The sequence below is a fragment of the Strix uralensis genome, chromosome 4 (assembly GCF_047716275.1).
Source record: "Strix uralensis isolate ZFMK-TIS-50842 chromosome 4, bStrUra1, whole genome shotgun sequence".
In the NCBI taxonomy this organism is placed as follows: Eukaryota; Metazoa; Chordata; class Aves; order Strigiformes; family Strigidae; genus Strix; species Strix uralensis.
In genome coordinates this window covers 89,663,271-89,678,740 of record NC_133975.1, presented here as the reverse complement: position 1 = coordinate 89,678,740, position 15,470 = coordinate 89,663,271, and the positions used below count along the sequence as shown (strand labels likewise).

Sequence of the window (15,470 nt, the reverse complement as noted above, 5' to 3'; positions counted from 1 at the left end):
GCTCTGGGCACCCTTTTCATGTGTTATACAAACGCCGCTTTCATTTGTAGCGTCCTCAGTTTTAGCTATTCTTGCTTTCTGTCTTGTTCCTCTTTAACATGTGCATTTCCCCAAAGAAGTTTTGCTTTGGGGCTTAAATTCTTTGGGCTTTTTATGCCCGCTGCGCAAGAGGAAGGTATAGTGTCACTGGGGGATCATCAGGCACAGTTCCCTTTTGGGGTGCTATGAATGCAGTAATGTGACAATTGAAAAGCTGCTCTTTGTGGTTTCTGCATTCAACTATTTCCATAAACTTTTATGATTGGTTTGCAGACAAGGTGCTAGAGTCAGAGGCATAACACTTTGATGTCAAGTGAGGCTGGAAGGTGAATTCCGCTAATAGTATTTTTAGCCATTTTCTTTAAAGTCAGGGGGCAGATGAGCTCAGTCTTTGCCCTGAGCACTTTGAGAGAGACCAACGGGAGCCCAGGTGTATGAGGGTGGTTTGTATTTGAAGCTGCAGTGCTTCCTACTGCTCTCCCTTTGGTGCCTTTCCTAACTCTTGCAGTTTTCAAATATTGACACAGCTGCAAAGTGTTCTGGCTGGAGCTGGGCTCCTGTGCTGCGTTTGAAGCATGTGCCCTCTGTCACAGCAGAACTGGGAGAGGAAGGGAAGAATCCAGGCCCCAACTGCTTCATCCTCTGACCTGTGATTACCATCTTTATTCTGAGATAATAGGAGAGAAAAAATAGGAGGAATTATGAATTAGGAGTTCTTCACAGAAACATGATTCACCTAACAGTTGATCTGAGTAGGTAGGGGCAGGTCTGCACTGTGCCGGCTAATGCTGACTGAGGAGTCTATAGGTGACTCCCACTGGGCACCTGGTGATGATGCTGCCACTATGTCTTTGTCTTTATCTTGGAGTGAAGCAGCATGTTCTTATGTGAACTACCTTTTGCTTGACAGCAAAATGATGAATAAAATTGTTTACTCCTAAGAAAATCCTATAAAAGCCCTGAAGACCATGATGCTGGTGAACCTCAGCATGATGGGATCTGTGCAGTGTTCCATGGCCTAGCTAGATACCCGTCTGATGCTGTACAACTATGTGTTTGCAGCATCTGAAGGGGTGTAGGATTATCTAATGCTATACCCTTTCTTCCACTGTGTCAGTAAATGGTATTTTAATTAATACATTACGGGCTCTGAGTGCCTTTCTTAATGGGATCCATAACAAACACTTGCACCAGTGCATTACATTTAGTGTAGCTGGCAGGATCCTGGTGAGAAACGCCTTACTGGAAAAGGGAGAGCAAGGAAAAGGATGGGTACTTGCCTGGCAGCAGACACGTGGATCTCCTCGTTGGCTGGAAATCTCGTGAGCCCTCGCAGCTTCAGGCAGCAAGCAGACAGGTCTCCTGGCTGGTGGGGCTACAGCATGCTGGCAGGGCTTCGCCAGGGTTTCGGGGTGCTGCTGCAACGCTCTGGGGTTACAAGTGCATGGGTCTGTCTGGTGGCTGGGGTCCTTCATGCTGGCAGGGCCTCACCAGGTATCAGGCATGCACATAAACTTGTCATGCTTAAACCTCACACCACAGGCAAGGTTCAACACTTGGCCAACTTGTAAACTGGCTTACACCTGACCAAGGTATTTGAATGAAAAGGCAGCAGCAGGCTGCAAGGGAAGGGAATGATTCTCTGGGTCCCGAAGTCCTCCCCGCTCAGCAGCTCCCCTGTCCTCGGGCAGAGAGGAAGCCTTGTGTGAGGCGATGGGGGATTCATCCTTTGTGATTGTATCCAAAGTGATACTGGTGATCAAGCTGTATGACTCCCTTCAGGAACATATTCAGAAATACCCCAACTATTGAACCAGCAAACTGTATCCATCATCGAGCAGACAAAGGCCCAAGAAAATAGGCAAAGGCCAAACCCTCTATACTCTCCTCCCTGGAAGTTGGAAAAATAGTTACATAGGAAATAAACACTTGCCAGAGGCTTTCTTCACTTAAAAAAGAAGAGTCAACTCATGGAGAGAGATCAAAACTCCCAAGGTATGAACTCTCTTACCTTAAGAAAGAAAAGAACATCCATCATTTATGGGTGGGTGAAGGCAGAAAGAAAATGAAATGGTAAAAAGTTGCTTACAGGAGAAGTGAACAGACGGAAGGGTTAAATGTTTGAGGGGTGGAAGTCAAAGCCCCTGGAGAGGTGATAGCTGATGCAGGCTGTCCTGCTGCAGAGGCTAACCACAGGAATGGGAGAAACAGAGAGGAGCTCTAGAAGTGCATTACAGAACAAGAAAAGGCTAAAATGTGAAGGGCCAGTATCTTTAATTACTAACGTTGTAAAATACTAGAAAGGGCTGGAAAATGTCCCAGGATGTAGTGAAAATCTCCAATTATAATGCAAAACTGATGTAAAGAAATAGTTGAAACTTAAGTGATGGATGTAACCTTGAGTAATCTTGAGATAAAAGGTTTGATCAGTTACAGTTAACAAACTAATGGCCCAGAGCAAAAGAATGGCAGCTGGAAAAGAAGCAGCCAGGCATAGTGACAGAATGGTTGGTTTCAGTAATGTTTTTTTAAACAAGTGCCTAAGCAACAGAATGAATGTAGGAACCAGAACAGAAGTAACGTTAAAGGAAGATGGCATAGGGAAGTATTAGAGGATATTCATACCTGTCTGACAACCAAGCTTAACTGCTGTATTCTGGTGTTGCTAAAAGTTAATCCTATATAATGCATGATACCACAGAAGGTGCTAAAACCTTTCCTTTAAAGGAAAGACGAGAAGATGGTAAAAATCAATGCATAAATATAAGTGTTAACTTAAGCTGCAGTGTAAAGGCTGCCTGGTTATTATAAAGAAGAGACAGAGAGATGCAGGAATATTTAAAAAAAAAAAAAGTGACTGAGAATACTGGAAGCTTTTATGAAGGGAAATAATCCAGTGAGCCACGTAACGGGTTGATGTGAGAAGGTGCAGGCCAGTGCTGCGCATACCACTTGGCTGCGGGATAAGCTTAGCTGGCTAAACTGAACTGGGGAGCCTGCAGACTGCTTCTGCTGGGCACCTGGTGATGATGACACCAGTGTGTTCTTGTCCTTATCTTAGAGGGAAGCAGCATATTGTTATGTGAACATCCTTTTGATTGACAGCAGAAATAACAGAGTTGTTTACTTCCAAGAAAATCCTATAAAAACCTTGAAGACCATGTCACTGGCGAACTTCAGCACGGACACTATCTGTGCAGCGTGGCGTGGGCTGATACTGTGCTACTTGGTGTTCCCAGCATCTGAAGGGCTGTAAGGTTATCTAATGCTATCCCATTTTGCCTGCTAATGTAATCCCTAACAAATGGCATTTTAATCAATACTTTACAGAGTCTGAGTGCCTTTCTTATTGGGATCCATAATGAACACTTGCCCAGGTGCATTACACCTCCATAAAACACAGCAGCAGCATCTGTGTCTCTCATGGTTCCAACCGGGGGGTGGGCAGCAGTCTCCCAGCAGTGGTATTTCTTCCCTGCGTTCACATCCATATGGGCTTGCTGAAAACAGCCCCGAGGTCCTTTGTCCCACCTGCAATGTGAGACTGAAACCAAATTATCATATAGAGAGTAAGGAAAGCGTCCTTGCTGCTATCCTCCCCGTCAGCTGAGCAAGGCCCTCTGCACACACAAACGCGGGGCTGTTTGTGCCTCCTGCCCCAGCGAGGGCCAGCGGTGGTGGCTGCTGTGTGGGAGGGAGGGCAGCGGCTGATTTCACCACTCTCCCCAAACCTCTTTGTGCCCTGACGCCTCCTTCCTGTCCCTCCCTGTGTGCTCCGCCTATACGCCGCTTCTAAGACGGGGTGTTTCTAGGGTTGTGCCTAATCCTGCGTGCACACACTCCTCCACTCAGGTCATCTCCACCCAGGGCATCCCAGCTATTCCCAAGGGTGTTTCTCCACATTTCAGAGGGGGTGTGGGGGTGAGAACAGGAGATACTCTTAGATGAGGGAGGGAGCCTCTGCAACTGCTCTTTGTACCAGTGGCCACAGAGTCATTCCTCAGCCACCCTAATGCTAATATTTGCACTCCTTCTATGGAGATAAACATTACAGATATATTTGCTGCATAGAGGCACAGCACAAAACATGCTCCCCTCTGGCAGAAAGCACTTTCGTGCCATGTGGCTGTTCCTGAGACTACCCCCACTCTGCCCTGCTTTCTGCTGGTTTCTCACACTGCCAATTTTCTGTTTGCTGTAAGAACCATTAGAGCTTTCCCAGCTCTGGTAGCCCAGTTCTTGACTTATTAGCTGATGTTATGACATCTAGACTATTCCTGCCTCCCTGTTCCTGGAAGCCCTTGTTTTCCTGGCTGGTTTTGGGCGTGCTAGCTCCTTGCTAGTCAGAGCTTCTGTTTCCTTTTGGATGTACTTTTGTATGTTCCACTGGGGTGGGAATAAAAGGGGCAAGCCCTGACTTCATTCCGTTTCACCCTCCTCCACTCTGCTGGGAATTGTAAGGCAGTGGGAAGGATGCACTGCCAATGGCATTGCTGACATAACTGGGAGGAAAATTTAAATTCCACATGGGCTGTCACAAGCACTCCTGCTCCTGGGAGAAAGGGGAGACTTAAACCGTGTGTTCTGGTGCCAAAATGGCTGGGGATGAGCTTGCTGGTAACTACAGGGAGAAAAGACCACTGGACTCGGGGGGGGAAAAGGTAGGGGGGGCTTGCAGCTAAAAAGAGGAGGACTGGAAATGGCTAAGGAGCTCTCAAAGTCTGGCTGCGTGCGAGGCTGCTAGAGTACAGGTTCCAAGACGAGTCAGCAGGAGGGACCTGAGCCAGCGTGGTGAGGAGGCAGCGATGGTGCCAAGAGCTGCAGGGAGCAGTGTGGCACTGAGGAATAAGGAGCGAGCTGCTCTGGCTGGGGTGGCTGTGAGCTGGCAGAGTCCTTGCCACGCCAGCCCAAGTTCTCCCTGGGCCCTGGGACAAGCTTGTCCTCTCGCTCCTCACGCCATCTTCCCCGTTATGAAATGGGATGCTCATTTTTAGTCCTATGGGGATCCAGAAGACATTTTGCTTGGCTTTCACCAATTAGGTGAGAAAATGAAGATGCCCTGAAGGGAGGGAGAGATGCCAAGAGAGGAGGGATAAGAGGAGCCTCAGTCCCACTGTCCCTGACACACCACGACCTCTGGAGTCCTGTTTCTTCATTCTGGTTCAATATTAACCCAGCGGGGCTGTGACTCCACTTATTCCGCTCCATTTGCGCTTGCCCTGCAGCCAGGGCTGTACAGCATGGCGCACGACAAAACCAGCATACTGAGGGGCCTGCTCTTTTCCAGCCTTCTGCACCTCACACTGAGCCATGCCGGAGGTAAGACTCAATGCACAGGGAGAAGGACAGTACCAGTGGGTGACAGAAAGAAGAAAGCTGGGGTTATTTCTTTCCAGGGGTAAAGCCAGTGGCAGGCTTTCTTGGTAAGGCAGGAAGACCTTCTAAAAGCTTGAAGTTGGGAGTGAAAGGGTGCTGAGCGTAGGGTGAGCATAGGGCTTTCCTGCACGGGAGGATGCAGCAGCATCCAGCAGCTGGTGACAAGAGCTCAGTGGGTTTTGTGGGTCACCTGGGAGATGGTGGGCAAGGGGAATGTGGGGCTCAGTCCAGGACCACGTATAACACAACTGTGGGCCTTTTTGGGCTAATGTTCCTCAGTCGACCTGGCTGGCTGCAATTCTCCATTGCCTCCCCAGCTGTCCCTTATCTAAACTTTAGGTCATACACAGTATGCTGCCTTCCTGCTCACTGCTCCTTTTCTCTTATCAGGGCCTCTAACTCATCTATCTTTTCTTAATATGAGCTTAGGTTCTCTCTGACCCACTGCTGTGTAGGGGCAGACCTGTCTATAGGTCTCAAATCAGGGTCTCTGAACAAGATGGAGCCAAGCTGTGCCTATCACAGCGGTCTGAGGTTGGCAAGACAGAAAGACGGTGGCTGGCAGGGAGCAGTAGCAGGCTCGAAGCAAACAAGCCTCTACCTAACTGCAAATGAGCAGAGCAGCTTTGCCAAGGATAGCACAGGATTCCTGTCACTTCTGTTGCCTAAGTGACTGACGTGAGCCCCGAGGGATGAAATATAGACAACCTGCTCTGATCATCAGGTGTAGACCTGAGAAGGCATCTCCCCTCTGTATGATGCGCTGGGGGAGGCTGGGCTCTGGGATCACCACATCAGTGGTGTGTGATTTTTGGAAACTGCAAGAGGAGAAAAAGGGGCCCTCCTGCTGTGAGCACCCCTTTGACTGGCAGTGTTCTGACCCAGTAGTTTTCCTGGAAAAGGGGCAGGCACTGTCACTGCTCAAGCGCCCACGACGTGCCAACAAGGGATTTCTGGAAGAGATGCTTAAGGGAAACCTGGAGCGAGAGTGCCTGGAGGAGACATGCAGTTACGAGGAGGCTTTTGAAGCCCTTGAATCCACCGTTCAGACGGTACGTACGGGTGGTCCCAGGAAACATCACCTCAGCCAACCCCTGCAGTGAGAGATCAGCAGGTTGCACACGCAGCCAGGGGCTGGGGTCGTAAGACTCAATTCTGTGAACCAAAGAGGAGGGCTGATGCGTATGTGTCCCAGGGAGAGCTCAGGCTTTCTTAGGGAGTTTCCCTCCTGGAGCCACTCCATGGAATGTAGCTCAAAGCTCAGGTTCTTCTCCCTCCCTCTATTTTAAGCATGAAGTGAAAAGGAGAGAGTCTTCCCATCAGTCCTGAGTTGCATCTTCCACTAATTCAGTGTGGTGCCGCACACATTGGAACTGCTGCAGTCCCAGACACTCACTGGAGACCTGGCTTAGCAACCAGAGTGCAGGTGCCTCAGGCTCCTTTGAGTGGAAGCTTTTGCAAAGATCGTTCCTTTTTCTGGCTTCCAGACTCACTCTGCTAAATTTGTCCTGCACCCTTTGGGGATTTGCTCCTAGCCCCAAGGCCAGCATCCGTGCTGAATTCCATACCCAAGGATACAACAGTAAACAGATCAACAGTTAGGAGTCTAAGCCAGCAAGATACAACCTCTGTGGAGTATTTCTAAAGCAATCACCCCACAGCTGCACAGCAGAGATGTAGATCCAAAGAACTGAGCAATACCTACATGCAATCTGCAGCCTTGGAAGTTCTAGGTTTACCTCCTTGGACTTCTGCACTGTAGCCCAGGCTCTGCTTCCTCTGCAGGTTGATGAAGGTTGTAAGCATCTTTGGCCTTTTTAGAAACAACAGTATTCTCTTGATTCCTGAGTCTGATGAGTGGGAATGTGGTTTTATATCACAATTTTTGCTTCATTGGATGCTGTAGTAATTGATATCAACAGAGCTAGGTTAGTTGTTCCACTTGTTGTGATGGGGCATTCTCCTACTGGTTTGAATTGCAGCAGCTAAGCAAGGTCTGATGTTCTGTGTCTCTACTCTTAAATATATAATTTTAAAAATTTTTGTTTTTACAGGAGGCATTTTGGTCAAAATACCAAGGTAAGTTGCTTCAGGTCTTGCAGGCACTATGCACTGTCCCATCCTGGAGAGATGGCTCCCTACCCTCTTACAAGAGCTCACTTTTCAGGACAAATCACTTGTGCTTTGTCCCTGAATGATAAAGTGTTTCAAACTATGATGTTTATTTGGATTCCTTTCATATAATTTGTTTCTTTCTTCTTATTTTGCTAGTATGTCAGGGCCTGAGAAATTCCAGGACAGTTCTGGATGCTTGTCTAGAAGGTAAGAAATTCATGTTGACCTCAATCTCCCAGATAAAGTGAGTGCCAGAAACTGGCTTCCTGCAGAGTTTGTAAGGAAAAAAAAACCAAAACCCTAAAGTTGGTGAGGCCATCTGATTAGAAAGAAAAATAGCAGGAGGGGGAGTTTGAAATTCCTTTCTTCCACTTTATTTCCCCACTAACCCTTTCACAAACAGCCTGACCCCAGCATGGGGTAGGTATCCTTCTCCTTGTGACACAGCCCGGTGCCCCCAAGGCCAGCCTCACAGAAGGGCTCTGACCTGCGCCTACAGCCAAAGCAAAGCACAGTCTGATGAGGCAGAACGAGCTTAAGCTGTGTGCTCCTCCCACCCCATGAAGAGAACAGCTGTGCTTGTGCAGGCTCACACAGGCAGCAAAAGTTAAAGGGATTTGTGGGATGGTACCGTTGACCTTGAGAAACGCGACATCCATTTCTACCAGCCCTGGCTTACACCATGTTGGGATTTTGACAGGTAACTGCTCTCTTGGTCTGGGCCAGAACTATCAGGGGACAATTAGCCACACCAAATCAGGGACTGAGTGTCAAGTGTGGACAAGCAAATATCCACATATACCTAAGTAAGTCCATCTTCCACACACCCCTAAAGGGCTCTCCAGGGTGTCCTTCCTTCCGTCCTAGCCTAACCAGCTTTTTCTCACAGATTTAATGCCACCATTTATCCCAACCTCATTGAGAACTACTGCAGGAACCCAGACAGCAACCCCGAAGGCCCATGGTGCTACACTCGAGACCCAACGGTGGAACGGGAGGAGTGTCCCATCCCAGTGTGTGGTATGCCTCAGCACTACGCTCCAGCAAGCTCCTCGCTGGCAGGGAACACTGCGCTGAGGCTGATACTGAATGTGTCAAGGAAAGGGAGAGGGTTAGGAGGGAGGGATCTTACAGTCAGCGAAGTCAGTCAGAGAAGAGGAGCTGTGTCTTAAGGGTAAAGGAGCTGAGGAGGAAAAGTCATTGAGTTGCCCATACATCTACCTTGTCTAAGTTCCTCAAGTGTGCTGTCTTCTCTAGAGTACAATAATCTAGATCTAAATTAAATCTGGTATCAGCAGTCCCCTGGAATCTACTACAGTTTTGCCAGTCAGAAGCACCCCAAAATCCTGGCTCAGCTCTCTCTAATTTGTGACAGCAATGAGTCATACTGGTTTTTTTGGTCTGAATTCCCACCTTTAGGACAAAACCACTACAGCTTGTGCTTGACTGCCTGCCTTAACGTTCACTCATAAGGAGGGGTACAGTTTAATACCGACAATCTCAAGAAAAGAGAGGATGCCTTTCTCTCATCATTACACTTGACAGGATGGAGAACCATCACTCTACTCTTGTATCTCCCTACTTCTTCACAATACAGAGCTGTCTCCCCTGGGGCTTGGCCTCCATCTCAGAAGAACTGGTAGAAAGCAGAGAATCTTCTCACAGCAGAAGTTTCTCTTCCAAAAACAGAGTCTAGAGGCAATGACTCTTATAAGTGAAAGTCAGAGAGGTCAGCAACCATTTGACCATAGGGTGTTCTGAAGTTTTAAAAATCATTAACAGTGCCCTGGCCTGCAAGATAGCAAACTGGAAAGAGATACTGCTCTGCTTTAGGGTGATCAGGCATCTGTACTATCTCCCTTCACTGGTTAGTTTCTGACCTACAGCAGCTTACTGCTACACTTACATGTGCATGGATATGGCAGGACTAGAAAAGCCTTGGTTTTGTGCACAGTTCCTTTGCAGTCATGTTGATGTGAGTCTATCTCACATGGAAGCAACCTCACTGATTCAGGTGAATGCTATTTGCTCGGTGGCTGTTGTGGCCTTGGTTGAACAGTCAAACAGAGGGTGTCTCTGCACACAAGGATTCCCCCAGTGTACAAGGAGAAGGCAGCTTCAGGCCAAGCAACTGCCACAGAACAGATTATCTGGTGCCCACTCTCTCAAGTAATGCTGTTTAAAGCTTACAGCCATTAGGACACTTGCAATATAAAGCGTGGAAAGTCTGGCAGGAAAATTTTTCTCCTATCATTAGATGTAGAAACATTGGTAACAGTTAAATTTGCTATTTTAGTAGGATATCACAGTAAAAGGCTCCTGCAAATATAGCCCAGTTACACATTAAAGAAAAAGGCATTGGAGGCTTAACACAGCAGCATGATGATGGCTGAGGCACATACCCATCCCTTGAGCTGCTTCTCAGAGATACTCCAGAACAGAACACAGTATTATCCCAAAGAGAAGCATGAGGAATAGTGCCAGTCCCACCTTACCTCCTGTTAAAAGAACCACCTCTGACCCTGCAACATTGTAGAGGGCCACCACACGCATGCGAGCATGGTGGGAGCTCCCAAACCTAACAGGATGCCCCATGGAACCCTGGGCTGCAGTGAAGGGGCTCTGGTGCTATTTGCTAACAGTACTTCTGAGTGCAAAGTTATGGCTTAAATCACAGCTCTCTGTCTTTTCAGGTCAAGACAGGACGACAGTTGAATTTACTCCACGGGTCACACCACCAGCCCCGACGGAGCCCTGTGAACAAGAGAAAGGCATGCTTTACACTGGGACCCTCTCGGTCACCATGTCTGGAGCTAAGTGCCTGCCGTGGAACTCCGAGAAAGCCAAAGAGGTGCTCCATGGAAAACACATTGACCCAGAGGTGCAGCTGCTGGAGAATTACTGTCGGAATCCAGACAGAGATGACGAGGGTGTCTGGTGTGTCACAGATGAACCACCCAACTTTGAATATTGCAATCTGCACTACTGCGGTGAGAAGCCTGCATTGGTTTGGGTAGGCACACTTGTGAGGCAGTGGCAGTATGTGTGACTAGGGGGAAGCGCTTGGCCTGGGAGGCAGAGACAAGGAAGTACGTGCACCATGCACATGGAAGTCCTGTTTGTCCAAGTATCACATGTACTAACTTGCCACACATGTATAGAGCTGTTACATCTCTCAGGTGTTCTGTTCTCCCTGAAAACTCACAACAGCGGACAAGGAGCATTAAAAAAAGCAGTGGTTTTAAAACATCCTTCCTTCATCAGAGCCACCGTGTGTGGAAAGGAACTTTTATATTGCTGGTAATTATGGAAACTGCAGCCAGGCCTTTTACCACGTTTGTCTTTGTCTCTCTCAGACAGCTCACTAGAGGATGGGAATGAACAGTTGGAGGGAATATCAGGACGCACTACGGTTTCTCAAGAGTTCAAAACCTTCTTTGATGACAAAACTTTTGGTTCAGGCGAAGCAGGTGAGCAAAAACTCGTAGATACAGTGTCACAGTTTGTAGAAAGGCTGCAGCTTCTTCCCACAGGGCACTCACTGTCCCTCAGAAACACCAGCTTGCCAAATGCTGTCAGAAGGAGGGGGAGATATTTAAATTCCTTGAAGGACCCTCACAAGTCAGTCTCCAGCTAGTAGGCACTTCCTTCCTAGGCTCTTCCAGCTTAGCATGCTGACTGAAGACAACTGTGAATCAGGTAGAGTAACAAAGCCAGATTGTCTGTTTTCTCAGACTGCGGCACTCGTCCTTTATTTGAGAAGAAAAAGGTAACGGACAAAAGTGAGAAGGAGCTGCTGGAGTCCTACATGGGAGCCAGAGTTGTCCATGGGGACGATGCAGAAGTTGGCAGTTCCCCCTGGTAAGGATTATCTTTGCATAGCCCTTCATAGGGAATTGTGTCTCCCTTCCCTTCAGTTCAAGCAGGGCTCTCCCAGCTCAGGCAGCATGCGGACATTATGGCTTCTAATCAAAGCTGCTCCAAGTGGTTGACAAGGCAGTACTAAAACAGCTGGAAAGAAACTCTCCTCTTGAGCCAAGTATGCAACTATCTGGGAAAGTGAGAGTGCTGGTGTGTTTTGTCTTTGTCTCTCCTTCTTTCCAGCTCTGCTGGAGCAGGAAGGATGAGAAACCTCTCTGGGTGAAGGAAATGGGGTAAATAGCCTACTACATAGAATATACGTGTCCAGGGAAGACTTTTGCTAGAGAGCCACTTATGCTGTTGTCTTTATCAGTACAGTGCAATGCTCTTCCCTGCTCACTGTACGACATCAAGACTTATTCAGCCAGCCATGCCTTTAGGGCTGCTAAGTCTTTCTCCCTCCTTGTCTCTCAGGCAGGTGATGCTCTACAAAAAGAGTCCTCAGGAGCTGCTGTGTGGTGCCAGCCTCATCAGTGACAGCTGGGTCTTGACTGCTGCTCACTGTCTTTATTATCCACCCTGGGACAAGAACTTAACTACAAACGACATCTTGGTGCGGATTGGCAAGCATGTAAGGGCAAAGTAAGTGCCTGGATGAAGTGAGAATGAACAAGCTTTCCTCTTGGAGTGATGAGACACAATGAGGTTGGACTATCATTCCAAGGAAACATACACAGTCACATGCCTCTCAATAATGGGATCTATGGCAGCTGTCATTTGCTGCTCTTGCTGATCCTAGAGGTTAAAGTGAAAGAGAAGACTGAAACGTGGAAAGTTTAAAGGGGGGCTCCAGTGTAAAGAAAGTACTGTTTCAGAGGGTATAAAGCACCTGAGAGAGTCATGAACCCCAAGAAGACTCTCAGTTGCTACTGTATAGGGAGTTCTTTCCTTCATGACTGTTTCAGGTACGAAAAGAATAAAGAGAAAATTGCTCTGCTGGATAAAATCATCATCCATCCCAAATACAACTGGAAAGAGAACATGGACCGAGACATTGCACTCATGCACTTGAAGAGACCCATCATCTTCAGTGACTACATCCATCCTGTCTGCCTGCCTAGCAAAGAGGTTGTGCAGAGGTGAGGAGAGTGTCCCACAGGCTGAAAAATACAGTCTTCTACAAAAAGCCTCCTTCAGGCCTTCAAAAAAGACAGAAAAAGATGCCTTAATTTAGGCTATTTACACCAAGAGAGCCAGGCAGGAGAAAGCTGTTACAGTACATTTGATTATACTCATGCTTCCTTCCACAGGCTGATGTTGGCAGGTTACAAAGGGCGGGTAACTGGTTGGGGAAACTTGAAAGAAACATGGGCAACTAGCCCAAGCACCCTCCCCACAGTTCTGCAACAGCTCAACGTGCCCATTGTACATCAAGATATCTGCAAAGCATCCACCAAAGTTAAAGTCACCGACAACATGTTCTGTGCAGGTAAGTAGCACTGCAGACACCAGGCCAACTTGCCCCAGAGGACAGAGAAGGGCTCTGAGCTCCTGGCAGGGCTCACACAGCAAGGTTACTTTCTGATAAATTTGCAAGTGCCCTCCATAAAGAATAACTTTCCTATGAGAAGAAATCTTCAGCTCTCAGAAAACACGAAGGCTAGAGAATGTAAAGCTATGAATAAAGTTTGTAACACCATGCTATGTCAGGCTAACCAGCCTAATGGCACCACTCTACTAGGTATCAGCAACAGCTGTGTGAAAACTGAGACATAGATTATCTTTTAACTGATACATAATTATCTTTTCACCAGAATATGGAAGAGTTCAGTGACTTCCTAAATTAAAGGCTACATACCTGTAATGCTACACAGTAGCCAAGCCACCCCTTCTTCCCTACTATCTTGTCTCAAACTCATGGAGCCTGTTCATACTTATGCCCACAACTTCTGTGGCAACAGGCTCCACAGATTAGTTATGCACATGTGAAAAAATATAATTCCTCATGTTCTGTTAAATTCCCTGTCTACAGATTTGAAGAAGTATACATCTATGCTCATAATTTAAGAAAAAAATATTTCTTCTCCATGTCACATGCTGTTTTATGGGCCCTTTATAGCTCTGTCACTTCTTCTGCCGAGAAGCATTTATTTAATCTTTCCCAATATAGAAGGCATTCTGTACTTCCAATAATCCTTGTTGGACCTTCCTCTCTCTCTTCTGGCACTATTTTCGAAAGAGATTAGAAGTGAACACAGAAGTCAATATACAAAGAGACTATGGATTTATGTACCAGTTTAATACTTTCTACTGTATTCTTCATTTGTGCACTTATCAGTTCCTACAAGCAAGTCACCAATGATTTTTGGCTGAGTTTGTGCTGCGTGCATCTAACACCACATACAATTGCTTGAGTTAGAATGGAAGCCAATTTCATGACTAATGACGTGTTCTTATGCTTTCTTTTTCTAGACAAAATTCCTGAAAAAGAGCTGAGATGCAGACACAGCAGAAAAGGGGAAAATGCAAAGATACTGTCTAGCGCATCAGGAATTCAAGTGAAATCCCTTTGCTCTTCATAGCAAGACTGTAGGAAGACAGTCAGTTTAGGGAGAGAAAGAGCAGAGCCTGCAGAATGACAGGAAGGTGAAAGTGAGGATGGCAATGTGTCTCTATAGTAAACAATGAAAGAACAGGGTACATGGAATATTACACACAAGTTTCTGTGACAAGAGAAAAGCACAGTAGCTCAAACTATTGAACACAATAGCAGATGACATTAACAGTAATTCTAATGAAAGAAAACAGGAATGAAAACACAGAGGGTGGAAGAATATAGTGGATTCAGGAATGCTAAAAAGACAGAAGCAGAGTTAACTGTTTTACATACAAAAAAAACAGAGTAGTTTTCTAAATTTAAGTCTGATAGTTGGCGCCAGCAGTAAGAAATCTCATGGCTCTCAAAGTGTATGCAGCAATACTTCAAAGAAAAGATGGCCAACACCAGCCAGTCCCCCTACAGCCAAATGTCCTACTTTTTTCTTGCCTGTAGGTTACAGTCCTGAGGACTCAAAGAGAGGAGATGCCTGTGAAGGGGACAGTGGGGGACCTTTTGTAATGAAGGTATGTTCAACAAGTTCAAGCTCATAAAACATGGGGAGCTAGGTTTGTGCTGTGCTGAACCTTCATAATAGTCTGGAAAATGGGAGCAGAGATGGAGACTGCTGAGTGGCTGAAGCAAACCCATCTCATGCCCAAGCTGAGCAACCCAGATGAATCCTGCAGTCATCCAGCCCCATTTCTGTACTGAGCTCACAGCGTGTACAGGGATCAGCTGCAGAATGCATAAGCGATGGCCAATTCTCACTTACAGGTTTAAAAGTAGAGATAAAATTACTCCAACAAGGTATGTTATCGAGCAGATGCCAGTCTGAATTCCAAAACAGTATCCATCACTAAACAGGCTGGGGCGCATACAAGGCTTAGATCTGAAAGTCTCTTGCTCCTTGTGCCAATCCCATTTTTCTTTGCTTTAGAATCCAGATGACAACCGTTGGTATCAAGTGGGAATAGTTTCATGGGGAGAAGGCTGTGACCGAGACGGCAAATATGGATTTTATACTCATGTATTCCGCCTGAAAAAGTGGATCCGAAAAGCCATCGAAAAACATGGGCGATAGAGGAAGTGTTTACCTTGCTTGCTCTGTTTTGCTACAATGCTCCACTTCTTAAAAACATAAGCATAGAAGATCCTGAAGTAAAACAGTTATATCCTTACAGCTCAACAAAAGAAAGTGCTCTCCTTTGAAAATAAAAGTTCTCAAACCCATCTTCTTCCTTTTGTTCATGCTGAGTTTAGCTGCACTTGAATCTAAGTCATCACAGTAGTGAGGAGTACCAGCAGATCGGCACTAGTTGTACTGCTAATTACCTGCTGCACTTCAAACAAATTCTCCTTGATTCTATGACTATAATCAACAGATTTTAGAGCTCAGGTGATGGCCTTAAGTCACAGTAAGCACGACTGTGCCCTCAGGCACTGTCCATTTCCCCCTTCAAGTCAACTCATTTTGTGTTCT

The 15,470-nt window shown here is 46.6% G+C and overlaps 1 protein-coding gene across 2 annotated transcripts; it reads left to right on the top strand.

Moving 5' to 3' along the window:
• Positions 1 to 4,755: 4,755 nt before the first annotated feature.
• Positions 4,756 to 15,220, top strand: F2 (coagulation factor II, thrombin). 2 transcript variants are annotated; one of them, XM_074867713.1, is made up of 14 exons: positions 4,756 to 5,358; positions 6,301 to 6,467; positions 7,470 to 7,494; positions 7,687 to 7,737; positions 8,231 to 8,336; positions 8,420 to 8,550; positions 10,224 to 10,520; positions 10,887 to 11,000; positions 11,265 to 11,391; positions 11,866 to 12,033; positions 12,357 to 12,530; positions 12,702 to 12,880; positions 14,444 to 14,514; positions 14,928 to 15,220. In XM_074867713.1, exons 1-14 carry the CDS (start codon positions 5,280 to 5,282, stop codon positions 15,069 to 15,071), a joined length of 1,833 nt encoding a protein of 610 aa, XP_074723814.1. In that variant the 5' UTR covers positions 4,756 to 5,279; the 3' UTR covers positions 15,072 to 15,220. The 2 variants fall into 2 exon arrangements, with proteins under 2 accessions (XP_074723814.1, XP_074723815.1); XM_074867714.1 differs by having other exon boundaries at positions 4,757 to 5,358; positions 6,304 to 6,467.
• The last annotated feature ends 250 nt before the right edge of the window (positions 15,221 to 15,470 follow it).

Bases quoted from the DNA above. Each gene is read 5' to 3' on its own strand.
- F2 (XM_074867713.1), top strand. From the start codon at position 5,280: ATGGCGCACGACAAAACCAGCATACTGAGGGGCCTGCTCTTTTCCAGC. The intron at 8,551-10,223 runs GTATGCCTCAGC...CTGTCTTTTCAG, and splicing joins GTGTCCCATCCCAGTGTGTG to GTCAAGACAGGACGACAGTT. The intron at 12,531-12,701 runs GTGAGGAGAGTG...TTCCTTCCACAG, and splicing joins AGCAAAGAGGTTGTGCAGAG to GCTGATGTTGGCAGGTTACA.